Below are 21,961 nucleotides of genomic sequence, written 5' to 3'. Positions count from 1 at the left end.
ACATTCTTGGTCACCATAATGGGGGGAGGGGGCGCTCCTGGCACGTGATGGTGAAGGCCACGGATGGTGCTCAATGTCCCACCGGGCACAGGATGGCCCCCACCACGAAGAGTTACCTGGCCCGAAACGTTCCTAGTGCTGAGGGTGGCAAATCCCGCACTAACTTAACAAAGCGCACGATAAAAATGATACCAGAGTGCTGTTAATAAAACTGCGCACAATTACACAAAATAACTGGACGGCAGAGACTATGGATTCTGGCAGAGGGAAAGGACCTGGACGCCCACATTGTGGTCCCCTCTGAGCTAGCTCTCAAAGCGCTGAGTGAATGTGGACAAGCAGGGACACACTGGATTAAAGTCATAACACCAGGCCATTGTCCTGACCTGTTTGAGGACACAACAACACAGTCAAGTGGAACTGTCAGCAGTGCCTCTCTCTCTCTCTCCCCTTCATTTTTTTTTTTTTTTTTATTAAATGGAAACCTCAAATATTTCAACCGTAAAAATAAACCAGAGATACCAGTAGGGAAAATGAAATCAAATGTGGAAGCCGAGGAGCAGCTCATAAACTGGAGTGGTTTCAAATGCCCACGGTCCGTCTGCCATGTTAATCCCGTGGTAGTTTATTATAACAGAAATGGGCACTTCTAGACAGTCGCCAGGAGGTCTCTGTTCCAACAATGAAATATTATAACATTCCTGGCAAGAATGCACTCTTAAAGTGAGCTACGCCACAAGATTCATCCACACCAACAAAGTTAAAATAATCATAAGACATTGGATTTCAAGAGACGTTAGGAGCACTTGAGAAAATGGTGTCTGCAGTAGGATACGAACTAGCTCTACAAGCAAGATGCAAGAAGAATCCCCTTTACTGTCGTTTATCATTAGCTTTCAAAAATCCCAAAAGACAGCGTAGGTCTCAGAAAAAGAAAATAACTCAAGTAAGAAGCAAATTGATGCAGCGTAGAAAGAAATTGGAGGTGCATATATGTCAAAAAAGCAAAGGTATTAAAAAAAGCAAAATGCTGGTGACTTCAGACTAAATTTAAAAACTGCAAAAACCAAATTGCAGGGCGTTCCAAGTCGTCTGCCACAGACCCAAAGGCCGCTTATCATTTCACATGTGCTACTGCAGAATTAATACAAAGTTTAAGAAGTAGGAAAAAAAAAAAAAAACTAACCTTAAGGTTATCAAAGGTTTTGACAGTCTGCGCCAAGTCACTGACACTCCCTGGCGATGCTGTCCCCTGTCCCCTAGGGCCTGAGGACACCCGTGAGCCGTCAATGACCTCATAGCCAGAAAGCAAGGCCTCTGAACAGCTGCAACGAGACTCCTTCGCTCTCTGACCCGCTATCAGGTATGTCTTCAAACCTATGGATAAAAATTACAATCAGCACAGATGGAAACCACCGTTGGTTGAAATGCAGCTCGATCTTGCTCTCTATGCAGGACATGCTCCTGAAAAGTGGAGAGTAAAGTGAAAATATGAATGTCATATTTTACTACTGATTTCCGTGATCTTTTCAGAGACGTGCTGACTCGGGGGAGAATGTTTGCCTCCAAAACACACCATTTTCTTATATCATGTTTTCTTTGAATTTTGGCTGCACATTTTCCCTTGAGGGCTGAAATGAGCATTAAAAACTTCCTCCATGAAAGGGTCACATGACCGCTCTGTGACAGCAGCCGAGCGGAATGACAGTCCACCCTAGACACTTGTTCGGTCAGTCTCTATGTAAGGGTGATCTAGAATACGGACCACTTTACCATGTCAGGATTGCAAAACTGCCACGAAAAACGAGACCATAATGTGCACCAACAGGGGTAACTAAAACCTCCCTTGATTCAGATCATTAAGTACGGGTCTTCTGGTGGACCTAGAACATGGATTCTGTCAACCTGTACTCCGTAAGAATTTAATTCTCTCACAAAACCCTCATTAAAAAAAAAAAGTTAGCTAAATGGACAATTGACATCTTTACAATTCTCGTTACAGGCTGAAATAACAGAAACATACGCCACACCATGAAGTAGCTCTAATGGGCAGGTAGCTCCCTGCTGCGGGTATTCAGAAGAACTATCTGCTGAGAAAATACTAAGGAGCAGCTTTTTCAGACAGAACTCAAGCCATTTCTGAAAATGAAGCAAACCTTATTTAAATGAATCCATTGTTAGTCCTTACTGAAATTTGACAAGACTGCAAATTTGTTAAGGGGAGTGGGAATGTATGTAATTTGTTTAAAAAACATTTATCGTAGGACTAGGGTATGTTGTTCCTAGAGAATAAAATCAAGAACACAATAGGTCCCTGTCCTGGAGAGTTATAAGCTCCAGCAGAAGGTGGTAATGGAAAAGCATCACACAAAGATTTGATCAAGAGGTGAGGTATCTACACTCCTAAACCCATACAGGTACTTATATTCAGTACATTTTAATAAATGTTTTAAAATTAATTACCTAATTACTTAAAGAAAGCGGGGGCAACATCTGGCTGGCTTAGTCTGTAGAGCATATGGCTCTTGATCTCGGGGTTGTGAGTTCAAGCCCCGCAATGAGGGTAGAGATTACTTTAAAAAAGTTAGCTGGGCGGTGCCTGGGTGGCTCAGTTAAGCGTCTGACTTTGGCTCACACGTCAATGTGAGTCCTGCGTCGGGCTCTGTGCTGCCAGCTCAGAGCCTGGAGCCTGCTTTGGATTTTGTGTCTGGAGCCTGCTTTGGATTCTGTGTCTCCCTTTCACTCTGCCCCTCCCCGCTCATGCTCTGTCTCTCAAAAATAAATAAACATTAAAAAAATAAAAATAAAAATAAAAATAAAAATAAAAATAAAAATAATTAGTTGGGGCACCCGGGTGGCTTAGCTGGTTGAGCATCTGACTCTTGATTTTGGCTCACGTCCTGATCCCAGAGTTGTGGAATCAAGCCCTGCACTGGGCTCCCGACCAAGCATGGGGCCTGCTTGAGATTCTCTCCCTCTGCCCCTCTCCCTGGCTTGCACTCTCTCTTACTCTCTAAAATAAATAAGAAAGTAAGGAAGTACGTAAATAAATAAATAAAATACTTTTAAAAAATTAAACAACCTAAAGATCCTGAATCAATTGTCTTTCTTCATTTTATGGTTAGGACACCATTTCATCATTCAGTCAGTTGTCATCTACCTATCTCCTCATAAAAATACTACGTGGTGTTTTCAAGTCACCTGTTCTCAGACTGAGAATTTGACAGGAGCCCTGGAAACACCCAGAGAAATCCCAGTGCACATCCAGGTCACAGGTGGAAATCCAAAGACTGAGATAAGTAACTTCAGCTGCTGACCCCAAAGGAGACCCTAAAATGCTCACTTTTAACTAAGGTCCTAAACTTCTGGATGTTTTTTTTTCTTCAACAAAAACACACAATGTCCAGGATCAATCACATTCATAACGAAATATGTGTATAACCTTTAAATGGAAGCCTGAACTTAAGAAGAAAGAAAAAGAAAAAGAAAAAGAAAAAGAAAAAGAAAAAGAAAAAGAAAAAAAGAAAGAGAAAGAAATGGAAGCATCAACTGGAATTTGACAGAGGAGTAAAAGTACATTTGTATGAATTCCTCCGACTGCATCACAGATGACACCGAGCTCACTTGTCATTTTGCCTTGGGAGGGTCAAAAAATGAAATCTCTGGGGTGTCTGGGTGGCTCCGATGGTGAAGCATCACTCTTCATTTTGGCTCAGGTTGTGATCTCACGGTTCATGGGATGAAGCCCCATGTCTGGCTTGGCTCCTCGCTGACAACACAAAGCCTGCTTGGGATTCTCTCCCTCCCTCCCTCTCTCTCTGTCCCTTCCCTGCTCATACTCTCTCTCTCAAAATAAATAAATAAACTTTAAAACGAAAACAAGGGCACATGGGTGGCTAGTCGGTTAAGCGTCCGACTCGGTTTCTGCTCAGGTCATCATCTCAAAGTTTGTAGGTTCAGGCCCTACATTGGGCTCCGTGCTGACAGTTGAGAGCCTGCATGGGACTTCTCTCTCTCCCTCTCTCTCTGCCCTCTCCCACTTGCTCTCTCTCTTTCAAAATAAATGAATAAACAACAACAAAAAAATTAAAACAGAACAAAATAAAAACAAAAACACCACCTCTGTGAGCTAGCCAGAGAAAAGTTCTACTTCTGACCTGTTATGGAGGCTCCATGCTGGAAGAGCTTACAACTCCGTGGAAAGGCCTGTTCCCCGGAACTGCTCTCATGGGCTCTCCCCTGACTGCAAGACAGGCAGCGGGGCAGCAGGCGGGGAAGACCCGGGACAGCACACGGTGCTGCTGCAGAAAGCCACCGGGGCAGGGATGGAAGGAGGGAGGAGGGGGGAGGAAGGTAGGGTGTGAGGAGCTACCACTGCTCTCGGTTCTTTCAAACCCAGGAAGAGTCCCCGGTAAGGTAACTGCCCACCCCCACCACGCAGCCCCAGACCTGCAAGAGCTAGTAAGGGAGGACTTCCCGGGAGGTGTGACGACTAAGGCAGACACGAGGCCGAGCCAGCTGAACGCAAGAGCTACAGACTCTGCCGCACAGATACACGCATGAAGCTGAAGCCACACTTGAAAGTCGAGGCGTGCCCCTCACCAGGGGACGTGAGCAACACAGCCCAGCCCCGCATCACAAGCTCTGATGCCGCAGGGGGTGCGCATCCCCGAGGCTCGCTGCCGCTCCTCCCTCCTGTGACTACCTAGTCGCTGCTCGTTCATCACTCACCAAGGTGTCCACCATACGCTGTGATAGGTGCGTTCACTCAACAGGCGTGAACACGTCAGCCATGACCCCTACCTGAATGCAGCTGTCACCTGAGCGGGGATCTAGATAGCGGGCACGTGTGAGTACAAAGTCCTAGGACAAGGAAGTGAGGGTGCCCTGGGAAGCATAGGAGGGTGGCGCCTTGCAGACCAGGGGGTGGTTAGGGAAGCCTCTGGAGGAAGGGCCCTCCAAGCTGAGGGTTGAAAGATGCAGAGTGAAAGCCAAGAGGGCCAGGGCCTGGGGCAGCTGCCATCAGGCCGTGGGTGTTTCTGTAAGGGGTTGTGAACAAGCCCTGCAGAAAGGGAGCCTTCGGCAGGCAGAGCTGAGAGATGGAAATGAATTTAGTATGGCTGGAACAGAGAATACATGTGGGAGAGTGGCCAGGGAGGAGCAGGGGCCCGTGCAGGGCACCACACAGACCAGCTCCGGGAGTCTTCAGGCTGGGGGCCACGAGGCGTGTAGGGGGAGATGGTAACGGGAGCATGAGGCTGAGGAGAGGCCAAGGAGCTGTGGAAACGCCAGCCGCAGCGGGTGATAAGGGAGTCAGGGGACACGGCAGTCAGGGAGTAGTGGTGGGGACAGGAACCCACCTTCCCCAAAGCGTAGTGGTGGTAGCAACACTTCTACAATGGACCACGCAGAGATGCGTGAGCGCGTGCATTCTGCAGAGGGGACCTAGGGCTCGGGCCTGCCACCGCTCCACCTGGTGACCTGGAGCAAGAGAAGACACCTCATCATAGTGAGGCTGGGAAGAGGACTTGCTCCCTAGGGCTGACGCAAAGACTGAGTCACACGCACGAAGCCTTTACAACGGTGCCTGACACACAGTAAAACAGTAACACCGGCTATTATTCTCAACGTGCGTGTTTGACATGCTTATCACTGGGAGTCTTCTCCATGTTCTTTCTATGTATAAAAACATTTGAGGAAGTGTTAAATCAACAGTTGCTCTTTGTTTCCTACGCAAATTTTTCTTTAGGGAGAGCCCCTGATGACCCACAATGCTACTAGTGTTTCAAAGATCTGATGTGTGTATGTGTCCACAACAGGCAAAATGGGTAAACCCATTAAGTGTCCATACTTCAATGTGGAAAACCAAATTGAAAGTAAAACTTTTTGCCAAAACTAGAGCGAAACCGTCCCGAAAAAGTAAGGCAGCCTGGTGTGAACTATCCCAGCAACGTATCAGGACTGGACAACTGAGCCCCAGTGTCATCAAAGTCTTTAGTGAAAAGAGTTTATGAGAGAGAAGGATTTAATGAGTAACCACAATACACATGGACTCTGGGGTCCAAGTTCAAAAGAATGGCTCTCTTGAAGCAGAAGGTCAAAATAAGGCAGCTAAATGATTTATTTTGTTAAGTATAAACAGGAGATTAATAAGATTTCTTATATTTCTTCTCGGTAGTTGATTTTAAACCTCACCAGCATTGATGCCTTTTTTCATCAGCGTGGGTTTGCAGAGGCTAGAGAAGGGGGGACATGTTTCCTACCATGCTTCTACCTAGAGGAGGGGCTGGTCTGTGGCTGCGTGCATGGAGATTGATGTGGTTAACGTTCTTAAGCACATCATCAATTCTTTGAGGATGAAAATTGTCACGTGCACAAAATCAGTGCTTAGTTTTGGTGATCGCAGTGTAATTTGAGTGTATGCCAAAATCCACTTTGGAAAAGAAAGACTACTGAGGCCTTCTTTCTTTATCATGGTCTTTTCCTGCGGGGACCTTGCTTTGGAATGAGACAGGCTCCATTACCCAGAATCAAGGACCTGAATGTCAGTTTAGCAGAAAGAGGAGAATGATCAGGAAGGAAAGGATGTTTTGAGACACAACCCTGGGAGTCAGCAGCATAACAAAGGCCTAGGCACCTGCATCACTCATGACTTGAAATAAACCTAAGAGAGGCAATCGGTTTGGCCTAGTTCATAAACATTCTGAAAAGTTATTCCACTTTGTATTCTATTTTTCTTCATAACTAGGTCTGCAATGGCCGAGTAGCGTGAGGATTATTTAAACTAAAATACAGTCAGTCAATAAGGAAAATAAAGATTAAAAGGGTACCTAATCTGTCAAATAACCAGGTTCTATAAAACTATAGATACAATATTTCATAACTGTCTGTTGCTTCTGCTTAAGAAGACCAGAAGTTTTGGTGTGGAAAACAAAACATTTTTCACCCCGTTAACATTAAAACACTCTCGATGGGTCTCTGTCCTTTCTGCTCCTACGTAAAACCACTAATCACAAGGACTGATTCATCCTGGTTCCCGCAACACTTGACAATAAATCACAAGTTCCTATGGTGAATGGGTGTTGGTAAAACTTAACCTCTTTTTAAAAAATGAAGTCCCACATAATAAAATATGAAACAGCCACTCAAGCAGGTGAAAGAAACAAAGGTTGGGCACCATGCCTGTTTAACTTGGTTTTGACTAAAAGTTTAGGCTAACAAAACAAACTTTTGAACACACACACACACACACACACACACACACACACACACGCTCTACATCCTGCTCTGGGAACAAGTGCTTTCTGCACCCAGCTTCCCTCTCTCTACTGGTAATAAGTAAGTATGCTGCCATTTCAGCCAAATGTGATGACCAGGCACTTAGTGACCGTGTTCCCATGTACTGTCTTCTTCACTTTCAAATTTGGCCTTACTAAATGCTATTCCACTATATGCTATGTTGCCGAGTATTAACACTACAGAGTCCAGTGGTGAAAACTTCAGAGATCCATTCCTCCCACCTCTAAAACACTCTTGAATTATGGTTTCATGCCACAGGCCTTCACAAAGGCTACAGAAGTAAGCTCTTTGAAGGAAAACATTTGACATACCCATAAAGAGCCCACCAGGTACTATCTCATTCATTATGTGCTCAGTTCACTTACCCAACAAACTGACTATTTATTGAGTACTTACTGAGGGTTAGGAACTAGACAGTAGTATTCAAGGGAATGGAGACGGAAAAAAGAACTCTGGTTTTAGAGACTGAGCGTGGGTTGAAAAGCGTGACTTAAACACTTGACTCCAGTTCCCTCATCTGTAACATGGAAACACTAGGAACACAACAGTAATAGTGTCTCACAGAACTCTTGTGAGCATTAAATGAGTTGACACACATAAAAAGGGAGAGACAGTGCTCTTCCTTAGAGCATCTTCAGCAGCAACTCAGGAGTAAACTGAGGAAAGGCGGGAAGTGATGTTCACAAAAAATTCAACTGGGGCATGGAAGGATGTCAGTGAGTGTGAGGACAATGAGTAAGTGATTACACACATCTACGAGAAGAGAGAATTACGTGCATTCAGGTCTGTGTGCTGATGGGATGTTCACACGTGACAAAGGCTTTCTAACAGTGAGTTTTAGAAAACTAACCAAAAATATGAAGGTCTATGATAACTATCTTGGAATACTGTAATATAACATAATGTAAATAATCAGAAGAGGCCGTGAAACAAGAGGGCTAAAAGGAAACGTGTCAGGAGCCGAAAGAGAGCAACAGTAGATGGTAATTCACCAGAAGGTAACATGGAGCAACACCAGACATAAGGGAGCATGTCACCTTAAGTCTGAAGCAGGCACAAGAGGAGTCACAGACTCCTCTTTCTTTCCCCCAGAGAACTGAGAAATCACAGTTGATTTCAATAGTTAATAGTTAAACTAATAACTTAAGAGTTGCAGATTTAAGTACAGAACATAGATGATGAAAAAGAGATTCTAGGAACGAAAGACTCAATTTATGATCTGAAGATAGTGGCAGCCAGTACCTGAAAAAGAAAACCAAACAAAAGAATACGTTGAAAATAGAAATAAAGCCATGTGACTGATGCTCAGAGAGAGACGCCAGTCCCCAAAGGCCATGAAGCGTGTGACTCCACTTCTATGAAATGTTCAGAAGAGTTGCATCCATGGAGACGGGAAGCAGATGACTGGTTGCCAGGGGCGGGGGGAGGGGGGCACAGGGTTTCCTTCTGGGGTGATGAAAATGTTCTACAGTTAGCAGAGATGGCTGCACAACTCTGCGAATGTACGAAAAACCAGCGAATTGTGTGTGCTGGAGTGGTACGTTGCATGGCGTGTGAATCATACCTCAGGGTAGGTGGTTTGTTTTTTTTTTAAAGAAAGTTATGTGAATTTCAAGATGCAACTGTTCTGAGATACAGAGAAGAGGTAAGGCCAGTACAGAATACACACACTATCCATGGGAATTCAAGGTAAAGGAGTGGGCGGTGGCAGGTAAAAGAAAAACAGAAAGACTGGGAAGTAGCTAACAGGCCAAAGTTAGGGTAGGAAAACATATATGTATAAGAAACAGGCTGAATCACCCTGAATAACCAAAAACTCGACATGGCAAGAGCTCAGAAGTCTGGAAGAGATTAAACAAAACAAAACACAAGTGTGACCTTCAAGAGCTACCTCCCAGGATCATCAGATTTGCACTCTTGACAGCTGCAGTGTAATCCCAGGGAGCCAGGCGACACCCGGGCCCACTGTCTGCTGTGACTACCGACCTCTGCCTCCACTCCATGCGCGGCACAGAGCCCGAGGCTCGCTCACAGCGACAGAGGGAAGGCTCGGCTCAGCTTCCCTGGCTGCCTGGCTTCCCTGGCTGCCTTCAACACCGTTGTTCGCTTTTCAGCCAGACTAGATTCATTTGCAAAGGCATTTCCTTCGGCCACAGGGTCAGGCTACCCGCAGAGACACTTCCTGTGAGCATCTTCAGCTGGGAAAAGGGCAACATAGCCGGCCTCACCTTACCGCACCTGGAAGGGTCCCACCATGCAAAGAAAAACATGCAATTCTTAAAATTCCTGCTTAGACTTCCCTGGGAGTGGCCACACCTGTGCCTTCATCACCTGTTTCTGCATAGAAATGCTGATCCGGCCTTCCAGCTGGACTCCAAATCCCATCTGCAGTACCACCACATGCTTGCTGTGAATTTCCTCACTTTTCAAGTCAGTTCTCAATTCACATCAAGGTTGAACGTCATCCTCTTTTGAGGAGCGTTTTGCATGCTGGCCGGAACAGGGACCAAAAGAGCTTCCCCAACTGCATCTCCTTGTTCCCCAGAGCACATGGCACACTCGCTCAAGCCACGACAACGGAAAAACCCAAAACCCCTATTTCCTGATCAAGAAGCTGTATCTTCTCTGGCATCTCTGATTTCTCCATTTCATTTCAGCACCGGAGGCAGTCTCCCCTTTCTAGACCTTCCCCAGAAGATCCAAAGCTGTGCTTGTGAGGTCTGTCTTTAATAATCTTACAAGTGCTGCTGGGTGTGAGGTGAGAAGCCAGAGTGGGGCCACACTGCCACTGGGGAAGCCACAGGCCGGGTGACTAGCTCTCCCAGGCCAGACTCCCGCCACAATCTGTGCCTCCAGAACATCACAACTATGTTGTACACTCCTGAAAAAGCAAAACTGAAAGCAAAACCAAGGCAGTGGGGAGAGAGTGCCCACGTGGGAGAAGAGGACAGGGGACAGGGCACATCGACACACAGAGCTGGGGTGACAATCAACAGCCCCTCGTCCACCAAAGCAGGTGGAGAAGTCTTCAGCGGTCGCCTGTCCTGGACTGGAAAGTGGAGGTCTGCTATAGAACCTGAAGGACAGACAGAAGTGCGTTCAGATTCCCCGGGGAAGGAAGGTTCTGGACAGGGCAGCAAGTCGCTCCCTGCCCGGAAGTGCCAGCCCCAAACCACACAGCCAGGTGCTTGGGGAAGGAATACATGAAGAGCAGCAGATAACCCCTGAGGAGAAGAAAGAATTATTCTGAGCAACACTAGACTCAAAACACAGAAACACACACTGAGGACCTCACGTAAAATGTGGTGGCCACAGTCTCAACTTTGTATTGTCTAACTGAAATGTGCTGAGGGAGTAGAACTTAATTTTCTTATACACACACACACGATAAAGAATCATAATGCACACTTTAAGATCTTACAATATTGGTCAATTATACCGCAATGAAGCTGAAAAAATTAATTACAAGAAACACAGAAATATACTAAAATATTAAGAGGAAAATGGATAATGGGAAATACTCATTTTGTAAATTAGGTATTTTTGTTATTTATCTTTAAAATAAGTGTGAATATTTGAATTTTTTACAAAATATCTTAGACAGAGAGATATGTAAGGAAAAACAGGCTGAGCATCAGGGTCCCACCAGTTAAGAAATAAAATGTCATCTGCCCTGTTAAGGCTCCCCGTGGACTTTCCTCCACTGCAAACCCTTCTCCCCGACAGAGCACATAACTATTCTGAATCCCAAGTTGCTATGCTGTGTAATGCTAAACAATATGCAGCATTAAAGGGTTTTTTTTATTTGAATAAATGACATTTTACAAGTTTTCTTGTGAAAGTTGCTTTTTCTGGCTGAGCATCGTGTTTGAGATTCATCCTTATGGAACTGAATGAATTGCATTCATTTATTTTCGATACCATGAAGTTTCCCACTGAATAAATATACAACAACTTAAAAAAGAAAAACTGAAAGTATTAAATTAACACTACAAACTGTGTTCTGTTAAAAATAAAGAAATACGATAAACAGGGCAAAGATACACTTAACACAAAAATACCACTGATCAAAGAATACATCATAAATATAAATGTAATAAAGAAATGGGACTTGTGTGGACAAGTTTTAAAAAAAAAATCAGGGGAAGAGATCAAGGCTGAGAGAAAAGTTGCTGGAAATAAGTCCACAAAATCAAGCTCAGGGTGGCAGGGCCAGGCTCCACAAAATCACACTGAAATGGAAAAAAAAAAAAAAAAAAGAGAGAGAGAGAGAGAGGGAGAAATGAAATAAAAGGAATACAGAGCTCTTCAAACTGCAAGTTAACAAGGCTGAGAGTTAACAACTCCATTGTCCCTGGTCAAGAAAGTCCTCATGACCGCTGCAGATCTAGGCCGATATGCCTGCCACTTACCCCAACTAACAAAGGGACAGAGGGCCCCGGGGAATAAACCAGGACCGGGCTGACTCACAGCCAGGTTAGAGGCAGACAGAGGAGGCCCAGTCAGGTTATGGGCTCGGCAATACGGCTCAGCCCGATATTTCGTCCACGCACAGCTGGACTTAGAGATATGAGAGGTGGAACCAGAGGAGAAAGTTCTGGATGGTTCCAGAAAACCAAAGAGGCTTGCATCAAAGCCCTGAAAGCAACTGAAAGTGATGAGATACTATGGGAAGTGAGTTACTGGAGTGTATTACAGGGATCTAGACCCAGCTGTCCAAAAGAACAGCCCACGATGATGGAAATGTTCTACGGCTGTCGCGGGGAGTCACCAGCCACAAGTGGCTGCTGAGCACTCAAAATGTGGCTAGTGTGAGTTGGAGAGATGAATTTCCAATGTTTTTTTCATTGTAACTTAAATTTTCAAGAGCTACATGTGGCCAGCTGCTACTGTACTGAATGGTGAAGATCGACATCCTTCCTTACTAGAGAGAAGGGACGGACTGGCAACAGAAAGCTCTTTCTTAACTTTGTTAAATACAGAAGAGGTGTAAGAACGACCTAAAGAAAAATGGGTGGAATAAAGAGGACAACTGCATGTGAAACCAGTTAAGTACTGACTTTTATCTGTTACAAACGACATTTAGCAGCAAGTGCAGGGGAGAAATCACGCTGTACACTAACAGCAGGGGAGCAGACTGGAAATGGGATAGGAATGGATACTGTATCAAACAAAATGGTAGGATCATCTCTAGGAAAAGAGGAGACAAGCACTGAATATATTCCAAAAAGATGAAAATGGATTGAAAAGGTAGTTCAAACATCTAATTCAGACCCCATCGTACATAGCTCAACCTTCCTTGACATATATTATCCCTTAAAAAATGTTTTTCATGTGCCTATTTAGAAGATGTGCCGTATTTTCCACATTTTATACACTTCACCTTTTATTACATGATTCCTAAAAGCAGTCTGTGAAACGAACACAGGACCTCTCTGATCTCTCACACCCATTAAAAGCAACACATGTAGTAAAACACACCGCTGAACACATTGCCATTTCGTGGGGGTTCTCTCTGACTCCACGGGGCTTGAATGTTTAACTAGGCACACAGCCACAGTGCTAACAGGATTTGGCACACACTGCTGAGCCAGGCCAGGCCAAGGTTTCAGGAGTCACTGACCCTTCTGCTGAGGCTTCAGCCCCGGGCAAATTAGTAAAGCAGGTAAACAAACTCTGGCCACCTTGGCCGACCTCCCCTTTCTTTCTGCCTCTCCAGGATCCCACTGCCTCCAGATGCCTCTCCTTCCAGCCTATGTACTGGGTGAGCGCTCACCAAGCAGCCAGGCATGATCAAGGGTCTTGTAAGCACCATGAAATCACGCAAGCTGAGACCAGGGACTCCTGCCCTCTACTTCCACAAGCCCTGGTGTCACATGACTTATTTGCATATTATGCCTTCCTGACCTGCACGCAGGTGACAACATCTAGTGCCCAGTCATATCCCAGATATTCTTGTATCACATGATGTTGCCTCCCGCCAAAGTGGCAGGCTCCAGCACAAAACTCTGTTTCACCTGGGATCATCACAAATCATGATGCTCCTGTTGGGTTCTTTGAAAGATTTCAAATTCCTTGAGAACCCATAATAACATGTTCCTGAAACCATAGGTTCTCAACCCGATCAGACCCAATGGCTCCTTTTTATTACATTTTTATTACATACTTCATTTGTAACGTCCTCTTTACCATCCTAAATAAAATTAAATTTATGGACAGTATATAACCCTTAATCACAGAGACCGCTAAAAAAAAAAAAAAAAAAAACACCTCTAACAACTTCCCAAACACCTCTCTGTGCAGCCTTGCTTCAAGCCACCCTAGAATGCAGCAGTGGGTGCCTGGCAAAGGCAGGGCAGCAGCAGAGCCCCCGTCCTGTGGCTCTCTTCCCAAACCCACCCCTGCCAAGAGAGAACCAGCTTGAAGGCTAAAAATTCCACAATCCTGTATGCGTGTATCTGCTACATGATTGTATATATAACGCATGAGTATGTATGAACGTATCTGCCTTAATTTAAAAAGGAAACTATTTCTTAACTTATCCTACTCATTCTTTCAACAAATAAAGTGCTCCTGAGATCTGCCAAGAATGTGGAGAGTCCTATTACAAATGCTAACAATACCTTACATTTGACTATGCCTTACTGATCTCAGCACCTACAGTGCCTAGCTGAAGCCCTAACACAAAGGACATTCAGGTACGTGAAGAACTGAATCACTTCTATAAAGTAGTGGTCCATGTGCAAACAGTAGGAACATCAAGGAAGGGCAGAATAAAATTCTGAAAGTCCTGTAACTTCTCTGGAGGTTGAATTACAGACTAACTTTCCTTACACAATGAGGAACAGGAAGTTACTTGTCTGTTGATTCTACCTGCTCACCCACTGCATGCCAGCCTAGACACTGATGATAAAACTGCGAGCCTAGTATATACCAGCCCTGACGCCAAGGAACCAGCAGCGGGAAGGGTGAACGGGTGCTCAAATCACCAGCTGTGGATAAGGACGTGAAGGAAACAAAGGGTTCCTGCCACGGATAGCAGCAAGTGAACAGGAGGGCTAGTATGGATACTGGAGATACTTCCATGAAGAGAAGGCGGGAGGAGTGCAGATGTCAGTGATGAGAAGGAGCAGGTCACGGTGTGGGCCTGGGGAGGCCACACTCGAGGGGGGACCGGTATAGAAAAGATCATCGTATCTTTTCCTGGCTGAAAGAGGGTCACAGACAGGAAGCTGGAGGGGCGGGCAGGGCCCTGGAGCCGCTGAGAACCTTCTGAGTCAGGTGCTAGGCATGTGGAAGGCTTCGGCAGATTTGTAAGCTTACAGGTGCACAATCCGATTTTCTTTCTTTTTTTGCATTTTAATTTTCAAAAACTTTGTAATTTGGGGGCCCTGGGTGGCTCAGTCGGTTAAGCGTCTGACTTCAGCTCAGGCTTGCGGTTCGTGAGTTCAAGCCCCGTGTCAGGCTCTGTGCTGACATCTCAGAGCCCAGAGCCTGCTTCAAATTCTGTGTCTCCCTCTCTCTCTCTATCCCTCCCCACTTGCACTCTCTCTGTCTCTCTCTCAAAAATAAACACTAAGGGGCGCCTGGGTGGCGCAGTCGGTTAAGCGTCCGACTTCAGCCAGGTCACGATCTCGCGGTCCGTGAGTTCGAGCCCCGCGTCAGGCTCTGGGCTGATGGCTCAGAGCCTGGAGCCTGTTTCCGATTCTGTGTCTCCCTCTCTCTCTGCCCCTCCCCCGTTCATGCTCTGTCTCTCTCTGTCCCAAAAATAAAAAATAAAACGTTGATGGGGCGCCTGGGTGGCGCAGTGGGTTAAGCGTCCGACTTCAGCCAGGTCACGATCTCGCGGTCCGTGAGTTCGAGCCCCGCGTCAGGCTCTGGGCTGATGGCTCGGAGCCTGGAGCCTGTTTCCGATTCTGTGTCTCCCTCTCTCTCTGCCCCTCCCCCGTTCATGCTCTGTCTCTCTCTGTCCCAAAAATAAATAAAAACGTTGAAAAGAAAAAAAAAATTTTTTAAAACGTTGAAAAAAAAATTTAAAAAAAATTAATAACACTAAAAAAAAATTTTTTAAAAACTTTGTAATTTGAACTAACGTATACATACAAAAAAGTTCCAGATATAGTACAAGGAGTTCCCTCATATTCCTCACTCCACTTGTCCTAACCTTACTGTACTACGTCAAGCACAGAACAGTAATCAAGAATAGGAAATTAACATCGGTACAATATTATTAACTAGACTACAGACTATCCAAATTTGAACAATTTTTGGTCTGATTTCTGTTCCAGGATCCCACAAGCCTGGACTGCCTTTTTTAAAAACCACTCTGCTATAGGCGATAAATGATTGGCTTGGGAGGTATCAAGAGCAGTAGCAGGAAAAATAAAAATTAAAAATAGTAGTAGCAGGGACTCATTCCCAGGTTGTTGGTGTGGCCCAGGCAAAGGGTTAGCAGTGGGGCCTGGCCTCGAGGACAGCAGGATGAAGCAGACAGACTCAAAATGTAACATCCAGGCAGAACAGGTAAGTCTGTGCCAACAGACTAGATGGGGGGGGGGGGGGGGGGTGGAGAAAGAGAACAAGGATGACTCCCTGGGTTCTGCCCAAAGTAAATGGGTGAAAATATATTTACTGGGTTAAGACGAAGCAGGTAGGGGCGTCTGGGGGGCAGCTGAGCATCCGACTTCAGCCCAGGTCATGATCTCACGGTTCACACGTTCAAGCCCCACATTGGGCTCTGTGTGGACAGCTCAGAGCCTGGAGCTGCTTCAGATTCTGTGTGTGTCTCTCTCTCTGGCCCTCCCCTGCTCACGAAGCAGGTAAAGGTTTTAGGGACAAGTTCAGAGGCTCAGTTTTGGGCCCCTTAAGTTTAAAATGCCTATGAAATGGCCATATGAAGATGTCAAGGGGGCAGCCAAATCATCCCAATCAGAGGGAAGATCTGGGCTAGAGAGGAGATGTCTCTACTACCATGCTGGAGAGGATGAAAAGAAAGAAAGGGCCAGGAAGTAAGTCTAGAGACCTTCCAGGTCGAGAGATGGTGTGGTGTGGGGGATCCAGCAACAAAGTCTGAAGGGAGATAAGTGGGGTCAGAGGACAGTAAGATAAACAAGACCTAAGAAAGTCAAGACAGGAGAGTATCTCGAGGAGAAGGAATGGGCCACTACGTCGAGTATGACGTGGCTAGAAAAGTGATCCTGCTTTTGGCAGTAGGAAGACTGCTGATACCGTGACATGCAGAGACACAGCTGAGTGATGGAGAACACAGGCCAGGCCTGGGGCAGGGCAGGATAGTGGTGACGTGAGAAGTGGAGAAGGCTGTGTGCTCAATCCTATAGAGAAGTCTGGCCACAAAGTAAGGCGGAGAGGTAGGCGATGTGGCATCCTGCAAGGATCCATGCAGAGCGAAGGTGCTGGAAACTGTTGTGGGCCGACGGAATAGTCCAGTAGAGGAGAGAGATTACAGATGCGGGAAGAGGAAGGCAGCTAAAAAGCAAAGTTGCTGAAAAGGGGAGAAGGCAGAACCCATAATTCAAATAAAGGACTGGGCATTACCAGAAGGAATCAAACTTCTCCAAGAAAAAAAAAAAAAAAGACACACTATTGGTAGATTTTCAAGGAGGGTGTCAGTGCACTTGGTTGGTGGGAATGGGGCCAGGATAGTAGAACGTGACGTATAGCTGTGGCTGAAAGGATGTCACCTCAGGTGACGTGTGGTTCAGATCTGCACAGATGCTCTCGTGGGTAGTTATCTAGAACCTTCAAGATGATAGTGCTACCAGCTAAATGACAGTGGGAACTAGCTCTTCTAGAACAGCACCGAGAAGGTGAAGAAATAGCAAAGACACAACTAAGGCGCTTACACATCTGTCGAATAAATAAATATTGACTGGATGAATGAGTTGATGCACCAAGAAATCAACTCACAAATTAAAGCATGTGAAGAAAACAGAGGCAGAGGAGGCAGGAGAGTGCAGTGGTGGGATGTGCTGGGACACCTGAAGGTGGAGTGCACAAAGAACTCTTACAACAATAACAGGACATCCCATTTTGTTAAAAGGCAAAGCATCCAAGTAAACATTTCTCCACAGAAAATACTCAAATGGCCAACAAGCACATGAGAAAATGCTCAACGTCATTAGCCATTAGGGAAACACACATCAAAACCACATCCACGAGGATGGCTACAATTAAAAAGACAAAGTCAAGTGTTGATGAGGATGAAGAGAAAGTGCAGTCTCCATACACTGCTGGCGGGAACGTAAAATGGTTCAGCCGCCATAGAAAACACTCCGGCAACTCTTCAAAATGATAAACACAGGGGCGCTGGGTGGCTCAGCCGGCTGAGCGTCTGACTCTTGATTGCGGCTCAGGTCATGATCCCAGGGCCATAGGACTGAGCCCCTGTGTTGGGCTCCGGGCTGAGGTGGAGCCTGCTTAAGATTCTCTCTCTATTCCTCTGCCTCTCTCCCCAGCTCATGCTCACTCTCTGTCCAAAACATTGTTTTAGAATGCTAAACAGAGTCGCCCTATGTGTTACCAGCAATTCTCCTCTTCGGTACATGCCCAAGAGAAATGAAAATACAGGTCCCCACAAAAACCTGTACATGAGTGTTTACAGCGGCATTACTCCTAACTGCCAGAAGGTAAAAACCACCGAGAGTTCTATGAAGTGAATGGTGTATCCATACAATGAAACAAGTGTTCAGCCACAAAAAGGAGTGAGGTTTTGATTGATGCCACAACGTGGACGAACCTTGAAAACGTCACGTACTGCATGACTGCATCATTATGAAAGGGCTTGAAGAAAACCAAGGGGGAGACCTGTTCTGCAGACTCTAACAGCTCTTACGAAGCTACAGTGGTTAAGGCAGGAGATAATGACAGAAGGGTAGGCAAACGGATGAAACAGCTAAAAGCTGAGAAACAAATTCTCACACATATGGACATAATTTATGACAAAAGCGACACTACGGAGCATGGGAAAAGGACGGCCTTTTCAAAAATAGTGCTCAGTTCGGGGTGGATATCTGTCGCTTCCTTTACAGCCACCCCCAAGGCCCTGGGCTGGTGAGTATGCACATGAAAAAATATTAACACCACTAGCTATTTAGGAAACACGAATTAAAAGTAGGAAATGTCACCATACATCTGTTATTAACGCCTAAAACGAAAAGTTCTGTCGATACCAAGCACTGATGAGACGAGGAACACCAGGAATGCTCACACGCTGCCGGCAGCAACACAAAATAGTACAACCACTCTGCACATATCCGCAGCAGTTAGTCATAAAGCTAAACAAACACACACTGATGAAATTCCCCAACAACTCCAAGCCTAGATATTTACCCTAGAGAAATTAAACGTTCTGTTCATACAAAATGCTGTGCACACATTTTTACAGGAACTCTCTTTACAGCCGCCAAAACCTGGAAACAACCTAAATGTCCTTCAGTGGGTGCATCCACAGGATGGAATGAACTACAGATACATGCAATAACTAGGACGAATCTCAATCTTTCAATCAGTTACATGAAGGGAACCAGTCTTAACAGTTTATATACTCTATGGTTCCATTTTTAATTTTTTTTTTAATGTTTATTTATTTTCAAGACAAAGAGACAGAGACAGAGAGTGAGCAGGGGAGGGGCAGAGAGACAGGGAGACACAGAATCAAAAGTAGGCTCCAGATTCTGAGCCATCAGCACAAGCTGGAGGCAGGGCTTGAATTCACAAACTGTGAGATCATGCTCTGAGCCAAAGATGGATGCTTCAACAACTGAGCCACCCAGGCATTTTAATGACATGCTCCCAAAGGCAAAACTAGGGACAGATAACAGATTAGTTGTTGCTGAGGGGACAGAGAGGGTTGGGGGGGGGGGGGGTGTTTCTAAAGGGTCAACACAAGAAAAAAGATTGGGGGTGGAATTATTCTGTATCTTGATTGTACCGGTGGCTACAAAATCTATGCATGTGTTAAAATTCATAGAACTGTACACCAAAAGAAGAAGGTCAATCAATGCACAATGACAATTTAAAAAATAAAATTATACAAAAAGGAACACCACAGAACCTTGCAATTCTAATCCAAGTCTCTACTCATGAGAAATTAAGACACCTATCCATACTAAGACTTATACACAAATGTCCAGAGTAGCCTTACTTATTAGAGGCAAGATGTAGACAGCCGGTGAATGGACAGGCAATGGTATATCTAGTCAATGAAACTTGACTGACCAGTAAAAAGAAACTGAATACTGATCCATGCTACAATACAGATGAACTTCAAACGATGTGCTAAATGAAAGGAGCCAGATTAAAAAAAAAACCCACAAACTGCCTAATTTCAATGATGTGAAATGTCTAGAAAAAGCAAGTCTATAAGGACAGGAAGTAGATTCTCGGTTACTGGGTCTGAAAGCAGGTACCACCTGCAAATGAGCATGGTGAGCCTGTAGGTGATAGAAATGTTCTAAAAGCAGATCATGGTGACACTTACACAATTCTGCAAATTTTCTACAAGTGAGAGTGAGCTATATACTTTTAAGAGGTTATTTTATGGTGTGTAAACTATATAATAAAACTTTAGGGGCACCTGAGTGGCTCAGTCAGTTAAGCATCCGAAGTCGGCTCAGGTTATGATCTCATGGTTCGTGAGTTTGAGCCCCGCGTCGGGCTCTGGGCTGACAACTCAGAGCCTGGAGCCTGGTTCGGATTCTGTGTCTCCCTCCCCCGCTCATGGTGTCTGTCTGTCTGTCTGTCTGTCTCTCTCTCTCTCCCTATCAAGAATAAATACACACACACAAAATTAAAAATTTATAAAAGAAAATAAGAAAAGTTCTAAAGGATACTACTGGACAACTGGGGATGTTTGTATATGAACTATATATTTGATAGGAGTATTTTGCTAACATTAAATTTCTTGAGTGTGATCATTTATTTTGTCTACAAAGGAGAACATCCTTGTTCTGAGGAGATACATGTTGAAGAATTTAAGGGTGCAGGGCCATGATGTTTGCAACTTTCTAATGGCTCAGGAAAGAGACAGGAGACACATACACACAGGACATGCATATACAGGCACGTGTATAGAAAAGATATACATACGTACATATGTGTGTATGTGTAAATATATACACATGTACATTTAGACAGACAAGAAAGCAAATTTGGCAAAATGCTAACAACTGGTGAATCTAGATGAAGGGCATATTAGTGTTCATTATACCAAACAACTTTTCTGCAAATGCGAAATTCTTCAAAACAAAAAGTGTGGAAAGAAGCAAAAGCAAACCCCAAATCTGGCAAAACCAAATAACCTAAGACAAGTATTTAAGGACACACACTTGGGTAAGAAAACCATAGAGAAGAGAGGGAAGAGGTTGCCTTTGGCAGGGAGGTGACAGGAGGGGGCATCTGGGTGGCTGGCAGTGTCCTCTTCTTCAGCCTGGCTACTAGTAGACATAAGGGTGTTCACTTTACAGCAATCAGGCTGTACTTTAGTATGATGCGGTACTCTGCCTCTGCTCATATCTCACTGTATTTATAAAATTGTGGTTTTCCTAAAGACGACACTGAACAAGGCAGAGCTGCATGTATGGTGTATGAGGGGCAGTCACAGTTGGATACGGAGGGGGACGGCGGCTCAGCCACGCAGCGCCAAGCTGCCGTGGGTTTTGCCAGCCACACAGTGTAGCTTCTGGTGTGGTTACACAATCATAACAGCACGGCTGGATCTTAGCTGCCAAATGTTCTCACAATTCGGTTGCTATGAAAACACACCTAACTTCTACTGCAGACTGATTTATTAAAGGTGTTGTAAGATGGGTCATTTTTTTTTTTTTTTTTTTTTTTTTTTTTGTGAAACAAGGTTGTTTTCCAGGAAGTTATTTTCCCATAAATCACGTATAAACACTTACCAAAAATATTTAAAACTCCCAGAGTTTTGGTCCTTAATTCCTTTCTCCTGCTATTGCTACAAAGATAACAGAAACAAAATATTTATTGTTTACAGCTGCTTGGAATTTAGTTCCAAATGCACTGGTCAGTAGACTCATTTATTGCAGGACTAAATATGCAAGATCCCATGTTGAGGACAAATTCTCTCCAGACACAGGATGGAGACACCCTTGACAGTCTCTCATTGAGGTCATTCTTTTTTTTTTTTAAGTTTATTTATTCATTTTGAAGGAGAGAGAGCACGAGCAAGGGAGAGACAGATAGAGAGGAGGACAGAAAATCCAAGGTGGGCTCTGGGCTGACAGCAGAGAGCCTGATGCAGGGCTCGAACACACAAACTGTGAAATCGTGATCTGTGCCAAAGTCAGATGTTCAACCGACTGAGCCACCTAAGTAAGTACCCCTCTCGTTGAGGTCATTCTTGACAAGCTAACAATTGTCCGCACTGTATTTCAGCTTGTGGACTCCAGAACTGCCCTGCCTGCATTCACACCCCAATCCTGCTACATGGAGCCCGTGTAACTCATACAGATCCGTCACCATCTTTGGGCCTCCGGTTTTTAATCTGAGAGGGCATGATATATCACCTACTTCACAGGCTTGTTATGAGGACTTCCTGGTATGTGTTCAGAAGGTCCTGGCACATATAAGTATTGTATCAGTGTCTCTTCAAAGCCAGAATTGAAATAAATGAGGGAAATAA

The 21,961-nt window shown here is 44.9% G+C and overlaps 1 protein-coding gene across 2 annotated transcripts in view; it reads right to left on the bottom strand.

Moving 5' to 3' along the window:
• ADCY9 (adenylate cyclase 9) overlaps nucleotides 1-21,961 on the bottom strand; it is a 133,383-nt gene that overhangs the window by 34,911 nt on the left and 76,511 nt on the right. For both annotated transcript variants that reach the window (XM_086692130.1, XM_086692129.1), the window contains exon 3: nucleotides 1,187-1,377. In XM_086692130.1, coding sequence (XP_086548256.1) covers nucleotides 1,187-1,377 — 191 coding nt within the window. The remainder of the gene's footprint in view (nucleotides 1-1,186; nucleotides 1,378-21,961) is intronic.

Source organism: Puma concolor, chromosome E3 (genome assembly GCF_028749965.1).
Source record: "Puma concolor isolate L17-30 chromosome E3, mPumCon1.1.hap2, whole genome shotgun sequence".
Taxonomy (NCBI): Eukaryota; Metazoa; Chordata; class Mammalia; order Carnivora; family Felidae; genus Puma; species Puma concolor.
The sequence above is the reverse complement of the archived record's forward strand: the minus strand, read 5'-3'. Positions and strand labels throughout refer to the sequence as shown.